The following is a 15000-nucleotide window of genomic DNA, read 5'->3' as shown; positions in this document are numbered from 1 at the left end:
CTAGCGATCAATAAAGTATCTATCTATCTACGCTGCTGAAAGTAGGCAGGCACAACTAGGCATGAACACTTGCCTGCATGGCTATGCTGCTGGCGTTTACACTTGTGTGCATGGCGGGGTTTAAAACATTATTGCCAACAAGTTACTGCCTAAATTAGACTTCAAGTCTGAGTAGCCTGTTTAACATCTAAAGACAGTCATTATGCTTCTCAAGAGTTGATAGCCGAGATAGAGAGAGTTAACGACATCACAGTGAGCCGTTTGAGACGGGAGACGGACAATATAATAGCAAAACGACTCGTCGACTGAAAAAATTGCCATCCACTAATTTTCATAGTGGAATACATACATTCATACCTTTACATAGCCTGGGTGTTCCCATGCTGCCTTGCACGCGATTTGATTCACGCTGCTAAGGCAGCCTGGAAACTACCGCCCTAATTTTTGCCTCAGATAGGGGACCAATCACAGAACAGGGGGAAAGCAAGACGATGATGAGCTATGCACAGACGCATTTGATAGAAATCCATGGCGCCCATTCAACGGATCTGGACGTATTTTTCAAATACGAGAAAATGAACGTTTGGTTGCCAGACCGCGTCTCATTGAGTGGTAGGCGCTAGCCAGGCTAGAAACCTTTACATTGAATACGTCAACTAATCGCGACAGCACTATCCTACACACACACACACACACACACACACACATCAGACAGACATCACCTCAGCACTATATCACCTGATTGTGTTGCCATGGCGACCTACCTGCCCACCAGCAGCAGCTCCTTCTCGTTGGCATGGCGACGGTACTTCTTCCAGATGTCCATGGTGAAGAGGGTGGAGCTACTGTTGAAGATGGACGTCAGCGATGACATCAGAGCCGCCATCATCACCGCGATCATCAGCCCACGCAGACCTTTACACACACACACACACACACACACACACACACACATGCGTTATACAAACACACACACACACACGTTATACAAACACACACACACACACACACACACATTATACACACACATCAGAGCCGCCATCATCACCGCGATCATCAGCCCACGCAGACCTTTATACACACACACACACACACACACACACACACACACACGTTATACAAACACACACACACACACACACACACACGTTATACAAACACACACACACACACACACACACACACAGGCACTTACCACTTGGCATGAGCTCAATGACCAGTTTGGGAAAGGCGATGTTAGAGCATCCCACCTCTGCACCACACACCTTCACACATTCTTCTGGGTCTACACAACCTACTGAGTCTGTTGTACACACACACACACACACACACACACACACACACACACACATATCAGTGTTAGAGCATCCCACCTCTGCACCACACACCTTCACACACTCTTCTGGGTCTACACAACCTACTGAGTCTGTTGTACACACACACACACACACACACACACACACACATATCAGTGTTAGAGCATCCCACCTCTGCACCACACACCTTCACACACTCTTCTGGGTCTACACAACCTACTGAGTCTGTTGTACACACACACACACACACACACACACACACACACACACACACACACACACACACACACATACACACACACACACACACACACATATCAGTGTTAGAGCATCCCACCTCAGCACCACACACCTTCACACACTCTTCTGGGTCTACACAACCTACTGAGTCTGTTGTACACACACACACACACACACACAAACACACATCAGTGTTAGAGCATCCCACCTCAGCACCACACACCTTCACACACTCTTCTGGGTCTACACAACCTACTGAGTCTGTTGTACACACACACACACACACACACACAAACACACACCTCCGCACCACACACCTTCACACACTCTTCTGGGTCTACACAACCTACTGAGTCTGTTGTACACACACACACACACACATACACACACACACACACACACACACACACACACACACACACACACATATCAGTGTTAGAGCATCCCACCTCCGCACCACACACCTTCACACACTCTTCTGGGTCTACACAACCTACTGAGTCTGTTGTACACACACACACACACACACACACACACACACACACACACACACACACACACATATCAGTGTTAGAGCATCCCACCTCAGCACCACACACCTTCACACACTCTTCTGGGTCTACACAACCTACTGAGTCTGTTGTACACACACACACACACACACACACACATACACACACACACACACACACACACACACACACACACACACACACACACACACACATATCAGTGTTAGAGCATCCCACCTCAGCACCACATACCTTCACACACTCTTCTGGGTCTACACAACCTACCGAGTCTGTTGTACACACACACACACACACACACAAACACACACACATAGTGTTTGAAGTGTGTAAGTATGCACACTCACGGTTAGTATTGTCCGAATGTCTGCACTACATTACTATGTGTAAGTATGCACACTCACGATTAGTATTGTCCCAATATCTGCATACATTACTATGAAGTGTGTAAGTATGCACACTCACGGTTAGTATTACTATGAAGTGTGTAAGTATGCACACTCACGAATAGTATTGTCCCAATATCTGCATACATTACTATGAAGTGTGTAAGTATGCACACTCACGATTAGTATTACTATTAAGTGTATAAGTATGCAAACTAAAAGTAAGCATTACTATGAAGTGTGTAACTATGCACACTCACGGTTAGTATCACTAAGAAGTGTGTAAGTATGCACACTGAGTTAGTATTGTCCCAATATCTGCATACATTACTATGAAGTGTGTAAGTATGCACACTCATGGTTAGTATTGTCCCAATATCTGCACTATATTACAATGAAGTGTGAAGTGTGTAAGTATGCACACTCACGGTTAGTATAACTATGAAGTGTGTAAGTATGCACACTCATGGTTAGTATTGTCCCAATATCTGCATACATTACTATGCAGTGTGTAAGTATGCACACTCACGGTTAGTATTGTCCCAATATCTGCACTACATTACTATGTGAAAGCATGCACACTCACGATTAGTATTACTATGACGTATGAGAGTAGCCTATAGCAGCTCACATCAGGAGAGTAGCCTATAGCAGCATCACATCAGGAGAGTAGCCTATAGCAGCATCAGGAGAGTAGCCTATAGCAGCATCACATCAGGAGAGTAGCCTATAGCAGCATCAGGAGAGTAGCCTATAGCAGCATCAGGAGAGTAGCCTATAGCAGCATCACATCAGGAGAGTAGCCTATAGCAGCATCAGGAGAGTAGCCTATAGCAGCATCAGGAGAGTAGCCTATAGCAGCATCACATCAGGAGAGTAGCCTATAGCAGCATCAGGAGAGTAGCCTATAGCAGCATCACATCAGGAGAGTAGCCTATAGCAGCATCAGGAGAGTAGCCTATAGCAGCATCACATCAGGAGAGTAGCCTATAACAGCATCAGGAGAGTAGCCTATAGCAGCATCAGGAGAGTAGCCTATAGCAGCATCACATCAGGAGAGTAGCCTATAGCAGCATCAGGAGAGTAGCCTATAGCAGCATCACATCAGGAGAGTAGCCTATAGCAGCATCAGGAGAGTAGCCTATAGCAGCATCACATCAGGAGAGTAGCCTATAGCAGCATCAGGAGAGTAGCCTATAGCAGCATCACATCAGGAGAGTAGCCTATAGCAGCATCACATCAGGAGAGTAGCCTATAGCAGCATCAGGAGAGTAGCCTATAGCAGCATCATATCAGGAGAGTAGCCTATAGCAGCATCACATCAGGAGAGTAGCCTATAGCAGCATCAGGAGAGTAGCCTATAGCAGCATCAGGAGAGTAGCCTATAGCAGCATCAGGAGAGTAGCCTATAACAGCATCAGGAGAGTAGCCTATAGCAGCATCACATCAGGAGAGTAGCCTATAGCAGCATCACATCAGGAGAGTAGCCTATAGCAGCATCAGGAGAGTAGCCTATAGCAGCATCAGGAGAGTAGCCTATAGCAGCATCACATCAGGAGAGTAGCCTATAGCAGCATCAGGAGAGTAGCCTATAGCAGCATCACATCAGGAGAGTAGCCTATAGCAGCATCAGGAGAGTAGCCTATAGCAGCATCACATCAGGAGAGTAGCCTATAGCAGCATCACATCAGGAGAGTAGCCTATAGCAGCATCAGGAGAGTAGCCTATAGCAGCATCACATCAGGAGAGTAGCCTATAGCAGCATCAGGAGAGTAGCCTATAGCAGCATCAAATCAGGAGAGTAGCCTATAGCAGCATCAGGAGAGTAGCCTATAGCAGCATCAGGAGAGTAGCCTATAGCAGCATCACATCAGGAGAGTAGCCTATAGCAGCATCAGGAGAGTAGCCTATAGCAGCATCAGGAGAGTAGCCTATAGCAGCATCACATCAGGAGAGTAGCCTATAGCAGCATCAGGAGAGTAGCCTATAGCAGCATCACATCAGGAGAGTAGCCTATAGCAGCATCAGGAGAGTAGCCTATAGTAGCATAACATCAGGAGAGTAGCCTATAGCAGCATCAGGAGAGTAGCCTATAGCAGCATCAGGAGAGTAGCCTATAGCAGCATCACATCAGGAGAGTAGCCTATAGCAGCATCAGGAGAGTAGCCTATAGCAGCATCAGGAGAGTAGCCTATAGCAGCATCACATCAGGAGAGTAGCCTATAGTAGCATCACAACAGGAGAGTAGCCTATAGCAGCATCAGGAGAGTAGCCTATAGCAGCATCACATCAGGAGAGTAGCCTATAGTAGCATCACAACAGGAGAGTAGCCTATAGCAGCATCAGGAGAGTAGCCTATAGCAGCATCAGGAGAGTAGCCTATAGCAGGATCAGGAGAGTAGCCTATAGTAGCATCAGGAGAGTAGCCTATAGCAGCATCAGGAGAGTAGCCTATAGCAGCATCAGGAGAGTAGCCTATAGCAGCATCAGGAGAGTAGCCTATAGCAGCATCACATCAGGAGAGTAGCCTATAGTAGCATCACAACAGGAGAGTAGCCTATAGCAGCATCAGGAGAGTAGCCTATAGCAGCATCACATCAGGAGAGTAGCCTATAGCAGCATCAGGAGAGTAGCCTATAGCAGCATCACATCAGGAGAGTAGCCTATAGCAACATCACATCAGGAGAGTAGCCTATAGCAGCATCAGGAGAGTAGCCTATTGCACCATCACATCAGGAGAGTAGCCTATAGCAGCATCACATCAGGAGAGTAGCCTATAGCAGCATCAGGAGAGTAGCCTATAGCAGCATCAGGAGAGTAGCCTATAGCAGCATCACATCAGGAGAGTAGCCTATAGCAGCATCACATCAGGAGAGTAGCCTATAACAGCATCACATCAGGAGAGTAGCCTATAGCAGCATCAGGAGAGTAGCCTATAGCAGCATCACATCAGGAGAGTAGCCTATAGCAGCATCACATCAGGAGAGTAGCCTATAGCAGCATCACATCAGGAGAGTAGCCTATAGCAGCATCACATCAGGAGAGTAGCCTATAGCAGCATCAGGAGAGTAGCCTATAGCAGCATCACATCAGGAGAGTAGTCTATAGCAGCATCACATCAGGAGAGTAGCCTATAGCAGCATCAGGAGAGTAGCCTATAGCAGCATCAGGAGAGTAGCCTATAGCAGCATCAGGAGAGTAGCCTATAGCAGCATCACATCAGGAGAGTAGCCTATAGCAGCATCACATCAGGAGAGTAGCCTATAGCACCATCACATCAGGAGAGTAGCCTATAACAGCATCACATCAGGAGAGTAGCCTATAGCAGCATCACATCAGGAGAGTAGCCTATAGCAGCATCACATCAGGAGAGTAGCCTATAGCAGCATCAGGAGAGTAGCCTATAGCAGCATCAGGAGAGTAGCCTATAGCAGCATCACATCAGGAGAGTAGCCTATAGCAGCATCACATCAGGAGAGTAGCCTATAACAGCATCACATCAGGAGAGTAGCCTATAGCAGCATCAGGAGAGTAGCCTATAGCAGCATCACATCAGGAGAGTAGCCTATAACAGCATCACATCAGGAGAGTAGCCTATAGCAGCATCACATCAGGAGAGTAGCCTATAGCAGCATCACATCAGGAGAGTAGCCTATAGCAGCATCACATCAGGAGAGTAGCCTATAACAGCATCACATCAGGAGAGTAGCCTATAGCAGCATCACATCAGGAGAGTAGCCTATAGCAGCATCACATCAGGAGAGTAGCCTATAGCAGCATCACATCAGGAGAGTAGCCTATAGCAGCATCACATCAGGAGAGTAGCCTATAGCAGCATCAGGAGAGTAGCCTATAGCAGCATCACATCAGGAGAGTAGCCTATAGCAGCATCAGGAGAGTAGCCTATAGTAGCATCAGGAGAGTAGCCTATAGCAGCATCACATCAGGAGAGTAGCCTATAGCAGCATCACATCAGGAGAGTAGCCTATAGCAGCATCACATCAGGAGAGTAGCCTATAGCAGCATCACATCAGGAGAGTAGCCTATAGCAGCATCAGGAGAGTAGCCTATAGCAGCATCACATCAGGAGAGTAGCCTATAGCAGCATCACATCAGGAGAGTAGCCTATAGCAGCATCAGGAGAGTAGCCTATAGCAGCATCACATCAGGAGAGTAGCCTATAACAGCATCAGGAGAGTAGCCTATAGCAGCATCAGGAGAGTAGCCTATAGCAGCATCACATCAGGAGAGTAGCCTATAGCAGCATCACATCAGGAGAGTAGCCTATAGCAGCATCACATCAGGAGAGTAGCCTATAGCAGCATCAGGAGAGTAGCCTATAGCAGCATCAGGAGAGTAGCCTATAACAGCATCAGGAGAGTAGCCTATAGCAGCATCACATCAGGAGAGTAGCCTATAGCAGCATCAGGAGAGTAGCCTATAGCAGCATCACATCAGGAGAGTAGCCTATAGCAGCATCACATCAGGAGAGTAGCCTATAGCAGCATCAGGAGAGTAGCCTATAGCAGCATCACATCAGGAGAGTAGCCTATAGCAGCATCAGGAGAGTAGCCTATAGCAGCATCACATCAGGAGAGTAGCCTATAGCAGCATCAGGAGAGTAGCCTATAGCAGCATCACATCAGGAGAGTAGCCTATAGCAGCATCAGGAGAGTAGCCTATAGCAGCATCACATCAGGAGAGTAGCCTATAACAGCATCAGGAGAGTAGCCTATAGCAGCATCAGGAGAGTAGCCTATAGCAGCATCACATCAGGAGAGTAGCCTATAGCAGCATCAGGAGAGTAGCCTATAGCAGCATCAGGAGAGTAGCCTATAACAGCATCAGGAGAGTAGCCTATAGCAGCATCACATCAGGAGAGTAGCCTATAGCAGCATCACATCAGGAGAGTAGCCTATAGCAGCATCAGGAGAGTAGCCTATAGCAGCATCACATCAGGAGAGTAGCCTATAGCAGCATCAGGAGAGTAGCCTATAGCAGCATCAGGAGAGTAGCCTATAGCAGCATCACATCAGGAGAGTAGCCTATAGCAGCATCACATCAGGAGAGTAGCCTATAGCAGCATCAGGAGAGTAGCCTATAGCAGCATCACATCAGGAGAGTAGCCTATAGCAGCATCACATCAGGAGAGTAGCCTATAGCAGCATCAGGAGAGTAGCCTATAGCAGCATCACATCAGGAGAGTAGCCTATAGCAGCATCAGGAGAGTAGCCTATAACAGCATCACATCAGGAGAGTAGCCTATAGCAGCATCAGGAGAGTAGCCTATAGCAGCATCACATCAGGAGAGTAGCCTATAGCAGCATCAGGAGAGTAGCCTATAGCAGCATCACATCAGGAGAGTAGCCTATAGCAGCATCACATCAGGAGAGTAGCCTATAGCAGCATCACATCAGGAGAGTAGCCTATAGCAGCATCACATCAGGAGAGTAGCCTATAGCAGCATCAGGAGAGTAGCCTAAAGCAGCATCACATCAGGAGAGTAGCCTATAACAGCATCAGGAGAGTAGCCTATAGCAGCATCAGGAGAGTAGCCTATAGCAGCATCACATCAGGAGAGTAGCCTATAGCAGCATCAGGAGGGTAGCCTATAACAGCATCACATCAGGAGAGTAGCCTATAACAGCATCACATCAGGAGAATAGCCTATAGCAGCATCAGGAGAGTAGCCTATAGCAGCATCACATCAGGAGAGTAGCCTATAGCAGCATCAGGAGAGTAGCCTATAGCAGCATCACATCAGGAGAGTAGCCTATAGCAGCATCAGGAGAGTAGCCTATAGCAGCATCACATCAGGAGAGTAGCCTATAGCAGCATCAGGAGAGTAGCCTATAGCAGCATCACATCAGGAGAGTAGCCTATAGCAGCATCAGGAGAGTAGCCTATAGCAGCATCACATCAGGAGAGTAGCCTATAACAGCATCACATCAGGAGAGTAGCCTATAGCAGCATCAGGAGAGTAGCCTATAGCTGCATCACATCAGGAGAGTAGCCTATAGCAGCATCAGGAGAGTAGCCTATAGCAGCATCACATCAGGAGAGTAGCCTATAGCAGCATCAGGAGAGTAGCCTATAGCAGCATCACATCAGGAGAGTAGCCTATAACAACATCACATCAGGAGAGTAGCCTATAGCAGCATCAGGAGAGTAGCCTATAGCAGCATCACATCAGGAGAGTAGCCTATAGCAGCATCACATCAGGAGAGTAGCCTATAGCAGCATCACATCAGGAGAGTAGCCTATAGCAGCATCAGGAGAGTAGCCTATAACAGCATCACATCAGGAGAGTAGCCTATAGCAGCATCACATCAGGAGAGTAGCCTATAGCAGCATCACATCAGGAGAGTAGCCTATAGCAGCATCACATCAGGAGAGTAGCCTATAGCAGCATCAGGAGAGTAGCCTATAGCAGCATCACATCAGGAGAGTAGCCTATAGCAGCATCAGGAGAGTAGCCTATAGCAGCATCACATCAGGAGAGTAGCCTATAACAGCATCACATCAGGAGAGTAGCCTATAGCAGCATCAGGAGAGTAGCCTATAGCAGCATCAGGAGAGTAGCCTATAACAGCATCAGGAGAGTAGCCTATAGCAGCATCAGGAGAGTAGCCTATAGCAGCATCACATCAGGAGAGTAGCCTATAGCAGCATCACATCAGGAGAGTAGCCTATAGCAGCATCAGGAGAGTAGCCTATAGCAGCATCACATCAGGAGAGTAGCCTATAGCAGCATCAGGAGAGTAGCCTATAGCAGCATCAGGAGAGTAGCCTATAGCAGCATCACATCAGGAGAGTAGCCTATAGCAGCATCAGGAGAGTAGCCTATAGCAGCATCAGGAGAGTAGCCTATAGCAGCATCACATCAGGAGAGTAGCCTATAGCAGCATCAGGAGAGTAGCCTATAGCAGCATCAGGAGAGTAGCCTATAGCAGCATCACATCAGGAGAGTAGCCTATAGCAGCATCAGGAGAGTAGCCTATAGCAGCATCACATCAGGAGAGTAGCCTATAGCAGCATCAGGAGAGTAGCCTATAGCAGCATCAGGAGAGTAGCCTATAACAACATCACATCAGGAGAGTAGCCTATAGCAGCATCAGGAGAGTAGCCTATAGCAGCATCACATCAGGAGAGTAGCCTATAGCAGCATCACATCAGGAGAATAGCCTATAGCATCACATCAGGAGAGTAGCCTATAGCAGCATCACATCAGGAGAGTAGCCTATAGCAGCATCACATCAGGAGAGTAGCCTATAGCAGCATCAGGAGAGTAGCCTATAGCAGCATCACATCAGGAGAGTAGCCTATAGCAGCATCAGGAGAGTAGCCTATAGCAGCATCAGGAGAGTAGCCTATAGCAGCATCAGGAGAGTAGCCTATAGCAGCATCACATCAGGAGAGTAGCCTATAGCAGCATCAGGAGAGTAGCCTATAGCAGCATCAGGAGAGTAGCCTATAGCAGCATCACATCAGGAGAGTAGCCTATAGCAGCATCAGGAGAGTAGCCTATAGCAGCATCAGGAGAGTAGCCTATAGCAGCATCACATCAGGAGAGTAGCCTATAGCAGCATCACATCAGGAGAGTAGCCTATAGCAGCATCAGGAGAGTAGCCTATAGCAGCATCACATCAGGAGAGTAGCCTATAGCAGCATCACATCAGGAGAAGTAGCCTATAGCATCACATCAGGAGAGTAGCCTATAGCAGCATCACATCAGGAGAGTAGCCTATAGCAGCATCACATCAGGAGAGTAGCCTATAGCAGCATCAGGAGAGTAGCCTATAGCAGCATCACATCAGGAGAGTAGCCTATAGCAGCATCAGGAGAGTAGCCTATAGCAGCATCAGGAGAGTAGCCTATAGCAGCATCAGGAGAGTAGCCTATAGCAGCATCACATCAGGAGAGTAGCCTATAGCAGCATCAGGAGAGTAGCCTATAGCAGCATCAGGAGAGTAGCCTATAGCAGCATCACATCAGGAGAGTAGCCTATAGCAGCATCAGGAGAGTAGCCTATAGCAGCATCAGGAGAGTAGCCTATAGCAGCATCACATCAGGAGAGTAGCCTATAGCAGCATCACATCAGGAGAGTAGCCTATAGCAGCATCAGGAGAGTAGCCTATAGCAGCATCAGGAGAGTAGCCTATAGCAGCATCACATCAGGAGAGTAGCCTATAGCAGCATCAGGAGAGTAGCCTATAGCAGCATCAGGAGAGTAGCCTATAGCAGCATCACATCAGGAGAGTAGCCTATAGCAGCATCACATCAGGAGAGTAGCCTATAGCAGCATCACATCAGGAGAGTAGCCTATAACAGCATCAGGAGAGTAGCCTATAGCAGCATCACATCAGGAGAGTAGCCTATAGCAGCATCAGGAGAGTAGCCTATAGCAGCATCACATCAGGAGAGTAGCCTATAACAGCATCACATCAGGAGAGTAGCCTATAGCACATCAGGAGAGTAGCCTATAGCTGCATCACATCAGGAGAGTAGCCTATAGCAGCATCAGGAGAGTAGCCTATAGCAGCATCACATCAGGAGAGTAGCCTATAGCAGCATCAGGAGAGTAGCCTATAGCAGCATCACATCAGGAGAGTAGCCTATAACAACATCACATCAGGAGAGTAGCCTATAGCAGCATCAGGAGAGTAGCCTATAGCAGCATCACATCAGGAGAGTAGCCTATAGCAGCATCCATCAGGAGAGTAGCCTATAGCAGCATCACATCAGGAGAGTAGCCTATAGCAGCATCAGGAGAGTAGCCTATAACAGCATCACATCAGGAGAGTAGCCTATAGCAGCATCACATCAGGAGAGTAGCCTATAGCAGCATCACATCAGGAGAGTAGCCTATAGCAGCATCACATCAGGAGAGTAGCCTATAGCAGCATCAGGAGAGTAGCCTATAGCAGCATCACATCAGGAGAGTAGCCTATAGCAGCATCAGGAGAGTAGCCTATAGCAGCATCACATCAGGAGAGTAGCCTATAACAGCATCACATCAGGAGAGTAGCCTATAGCAGCATCAGGAGAGTAGCCTATAGCAGCATCAGGAGAGTAGCTATAACAGCATCAGGAGAGTAGCCTATAGCAGCATCAGGAGAGTAGCCTATAGCAGCATCACATCAGGAGAGTAGCCTATAGCAGCATCACATCAGGAGAGTAGCCTATAGCAGCATCAGGAGAGTAGCCTATAGCAGCATCACATCAGGAGAGTAGCCTATAGCAGCATCAGGAGAGTAGCCTATAGCAGCATCAGGAGAGTAGCCTATAGCAGCATCACATCAGGAGAGTAGCCTATAGCAGCATCAGGAGAGTAGCCTATAGCAGCATCAGGAGAGTAGCCTATAGCAGCATCACATCAGGAGAGTAGCCTATAGCAGCATCAGGAGAGTAGCCTATAGCAGCATCAGGAGAGTAGCCTATAGCAGCATCACATCAGGAGAGTAGCCTATAGCAGCATCAGGAGAGTAGCCTATAGCAGCATCACATCAGGAGAGTAGCCTATAGCAGCATCAGGAGAGTAGCCTATAGCAGCATCAGGAGAGTAGCCTATAACAACATCACATCAGGAGAGTAGCCTATAGCAGCATCAGGAGAGTAGCCTATAGCAGCATCACATCAGGAGAGTAGCCTATAGCAGCATCACATCAGGAGAGTAGCCTATAGCATCACATCAGGAGAGTAGCCTATAGCAGCATCACATCAGGAGAGTAGCCTATAGCAGCATCACATCAGGAGAGTAGCCTATAGCAGCATCAGGAGAGTAGCCTATAGCAGCATCACATCAGGAGAGTAGCCTATAGCAGCATCAGGAGAGTAGCCTATAGCAGCATCAGGAGAGTAGCCTATAGCAGCATCAGGAGAGTAGCCTATAGCAAGCATCACATCAGGAGAGTAGCCTATAGCAGCATCAGGAGAGTAGCCTATAGCAGCATCAGGAGAGTAGCCTATAGCAGCATCACATCAGGAGAGTAGCCTATAGCAGCATCAGGAGAGTAGCCTATAGCAGCATCAGGAGAGTAGCCTATAGCAGCATCACATCAGGAGAGTAGCCTATAGCAGCATCACACAGCATCACATCAGGAGAGTAGCCTATAGCAGCATCAGGAGAGTAGCCTATAGCAGCATCACATCAGGAGAGTAGCCTATAGCAGCATCACATCAGAGAGAGTAGCCTATAGCATCACATCAGGAGAGTAGCCTATAGCAGCATCACATCAGGAGAGTAGCCTATAGCAGCATCACATCAGGAGAGTAGCCTATAGCAGCATCAGGAGAGTAGCCTATAGCAGCATCACATCAGGAAGTAGCCTATAGCAGCACCATCAGGAGAGTAGCCTATAGCAGCATCAGGAGAGTAGCCTATAGCAGCATCAGGAGAGTAGCCTATAGCAGCATCACATCAGGAGAGTAGCCTATAGCAGCATCAGGAGAGTAGCCTATAGCAGCATCAGGAGAGTAGCCTATAGCAGCATCACATCAGGAGAGTAGCCTATAGCAGCATCAGGAGAGTAGCCTATAGCAGCATCCAGGAGAGTAGCCTATAGCAGCATCACATCAGGAGAGTAGCCTATAGCAGCATCACATCAGGAGAGTAGCCTATAGCAGCATCAGGAGAGTAGCCTATAGCAGCATCAGGAGAGTAGCCTATAGCAGCATCACATCAGGAGAGTAGCCTATAGCAGCATCAGGAGAGTAGCCTATAGCAGCATCAGGAGAGTAGCCTATAGCAGCATCACATCAGGAGAGTAGCCTATAGCAGCATCACATCAGGAGAGTAGCCTATAGCAGCATACATCAGGAGAGTAGCCTATAGCAGCACATCAGGAGAGTAGCCTATAGCAGCAATCAGGAGAGTAGCCTATAGCAGCATCACATCAGGAGAGTAGCCTATAGCAAGCATCACCATCAGGAGAGTAGCCTATAGCAGCATCACATCAGGAGAGTAGCCTATAGCAGCATCACATCAGGAGAGTAGCCTATAGCAGCATCAGGAGAGTAGCCTATAGCAGCATCACATCAGGAGAGTAGCCTATAGCAGCATCAGGAGAGTAGCCTATAGCAGCATCAGGAGAGTAGCCTATAGCAGCATCAGGAGAGTAGCCTATAGCAGCATCACATCAGGAGAGTAGCCTATAGCAGCATCACATCAGGAGAGTAGCCTATAGCAGCATCAGGAGAGTAGCCTATATCAGCATCACATCAGGAGAGTAGCCTATAGCAGCATCAGGAGAGTAGCCTATAGCAGCATCACATCAGGAGAGTAGCCTATAGCAGCATCAACATCAGGAGAGTAGCCTATAGCAGCATCAGGAGAGTAGCCTATAGCAGCATCACATCAGGAGAGTAGCCTATAGCAGCATCACATCAGGAGAGTAGCCTATAGCAGCATCACGGAGAGTAGCCTATAGCAGCATCAGGAGAGTAGCCTATAGCAGCATCACATCAGGAGAGTAGCCTATAGCAGTCATCAACAGGAGAGTAGCCTATAGCAGCATCACATCAGGAGAGTAGCCTATAGCAGCATCAGGAGAGTAGCCTATAGCAGCATCACATCAGGAGAGTAGCCTATAGCAGCATCACATCAGGAGAGTAGCCTATAGCAGCATCACATCAGGAGAGTAGCCTATACAGCATCACATCAGGAGAGTAGCCTATAGCAGCATCAGGAGAGTAGCCTATAGCAGCATCAACATCAGGAGAGTAGCCTATAGCAGCATCAGGAGAGTAGCCTATAGCAGCATCAGGAGAGTAGCCTATAGCAGGCATCAGGAGAGTAGCCTATAGCAGCATCACATCAGGAGAGTAGCCTATAGCAGCATCAGGAGAGTAGCCTATAGCAGCATCACATCAGGAGAGTAGCCTATAGCAGCATCACATCAGGAGAGTGATAGCAGCTCAGGAGAGTCTATAGCAGCCAATCACATCAGATCGAGAGTAGCCTATAGCAGATCACATCAATCAGGGAGAGTAGCCTATAGCAGCATCACATCAGGAGAGTAGCCTATAGACAGCATCAACATCAGGAGAGGTAGCCTATAGCAGCATCACATCAGGAGAGTAGCCTATAGCAGCATCAGGAGAGTAGCCTATAGCAGCATCACATCAGGAGAGTAGCCTATAACAGCATCAGGAGAGTAGCCTATAGCAGCATCACATCAGGAGAGTAGCCTATAGCAGCATCACATCAGGAGAGTAGCCTATAGCAGCATCAGGAGAGTAGCCTATAGCAGCATCACATCAGGAGAGTAGCCTATAGCAGCATCAGGAGAGTAGCCTATAGCAGCATCACATCAGGAGAGTAGCCTATAGCAGCATCAGGAGAGTAGCCTATAGCAGCATCAGGAGAGTAGCCTATAGCAGCATCACATCAGGAGAGTAGCCTATAGCAGCATCAGGAGAGTAGCCTATAGCAGCATCAGGAGAGTAGCCTATAGCAGCATCACATCAGGAGAGTAGCCTATAGCAGCATCAGGAGAGTAGCCTATAGCAGCATCAGGAGAGTAGCCT

The 15000-nt window shown here is 47.9% G+C and overlaps 1 protein-coding gene across 1 annotated transcript in view; it reads right to left on the bottom strand.

Moving 5' to 3' along the window:
- LOC134059595 (sodium/mannose cotransporter SLC5A10-like) overlaps window positions 1-15000 on the bottom strand; it is a 50076-nt gene that overhangs the window by 21357 nt on the left and 13719 nt on the right. The window contains exons 2-4 of the mRNA XM_062516419.1: window positions 1654-1706; window positions 1196-1250; window positions 765-915 (exon numbers count right to left, since the gene is read on the bottom strand). Coding sequence (XP_062372403.1) covers window positions 765-915; window positions 1196-1250; window positions 1654-1706 — 259 coding nt within the window. The remainder of the gene's footprint in view (window positions 1-764; window positions 916-1195; window positions 1251-1653; window positions 1707-15000) is intronic.

The sequence above is a fragment of the Sardina pilchardus genome, chromosome 1, assembly GCF_963854185.1.
Source record: "Sardina pilchardus chromosome 1, fSarPil1.1, whole genome shotgun sequence".
NCBI lineage: Eukaryota > Metazoa > Chordata > Actinopteri > Clupeiformes > Clupeidae > Sardina > Sardina pilchardus.
This window is presented reverse-complemented; position numbering and strand designations above follow the sequence as displayed.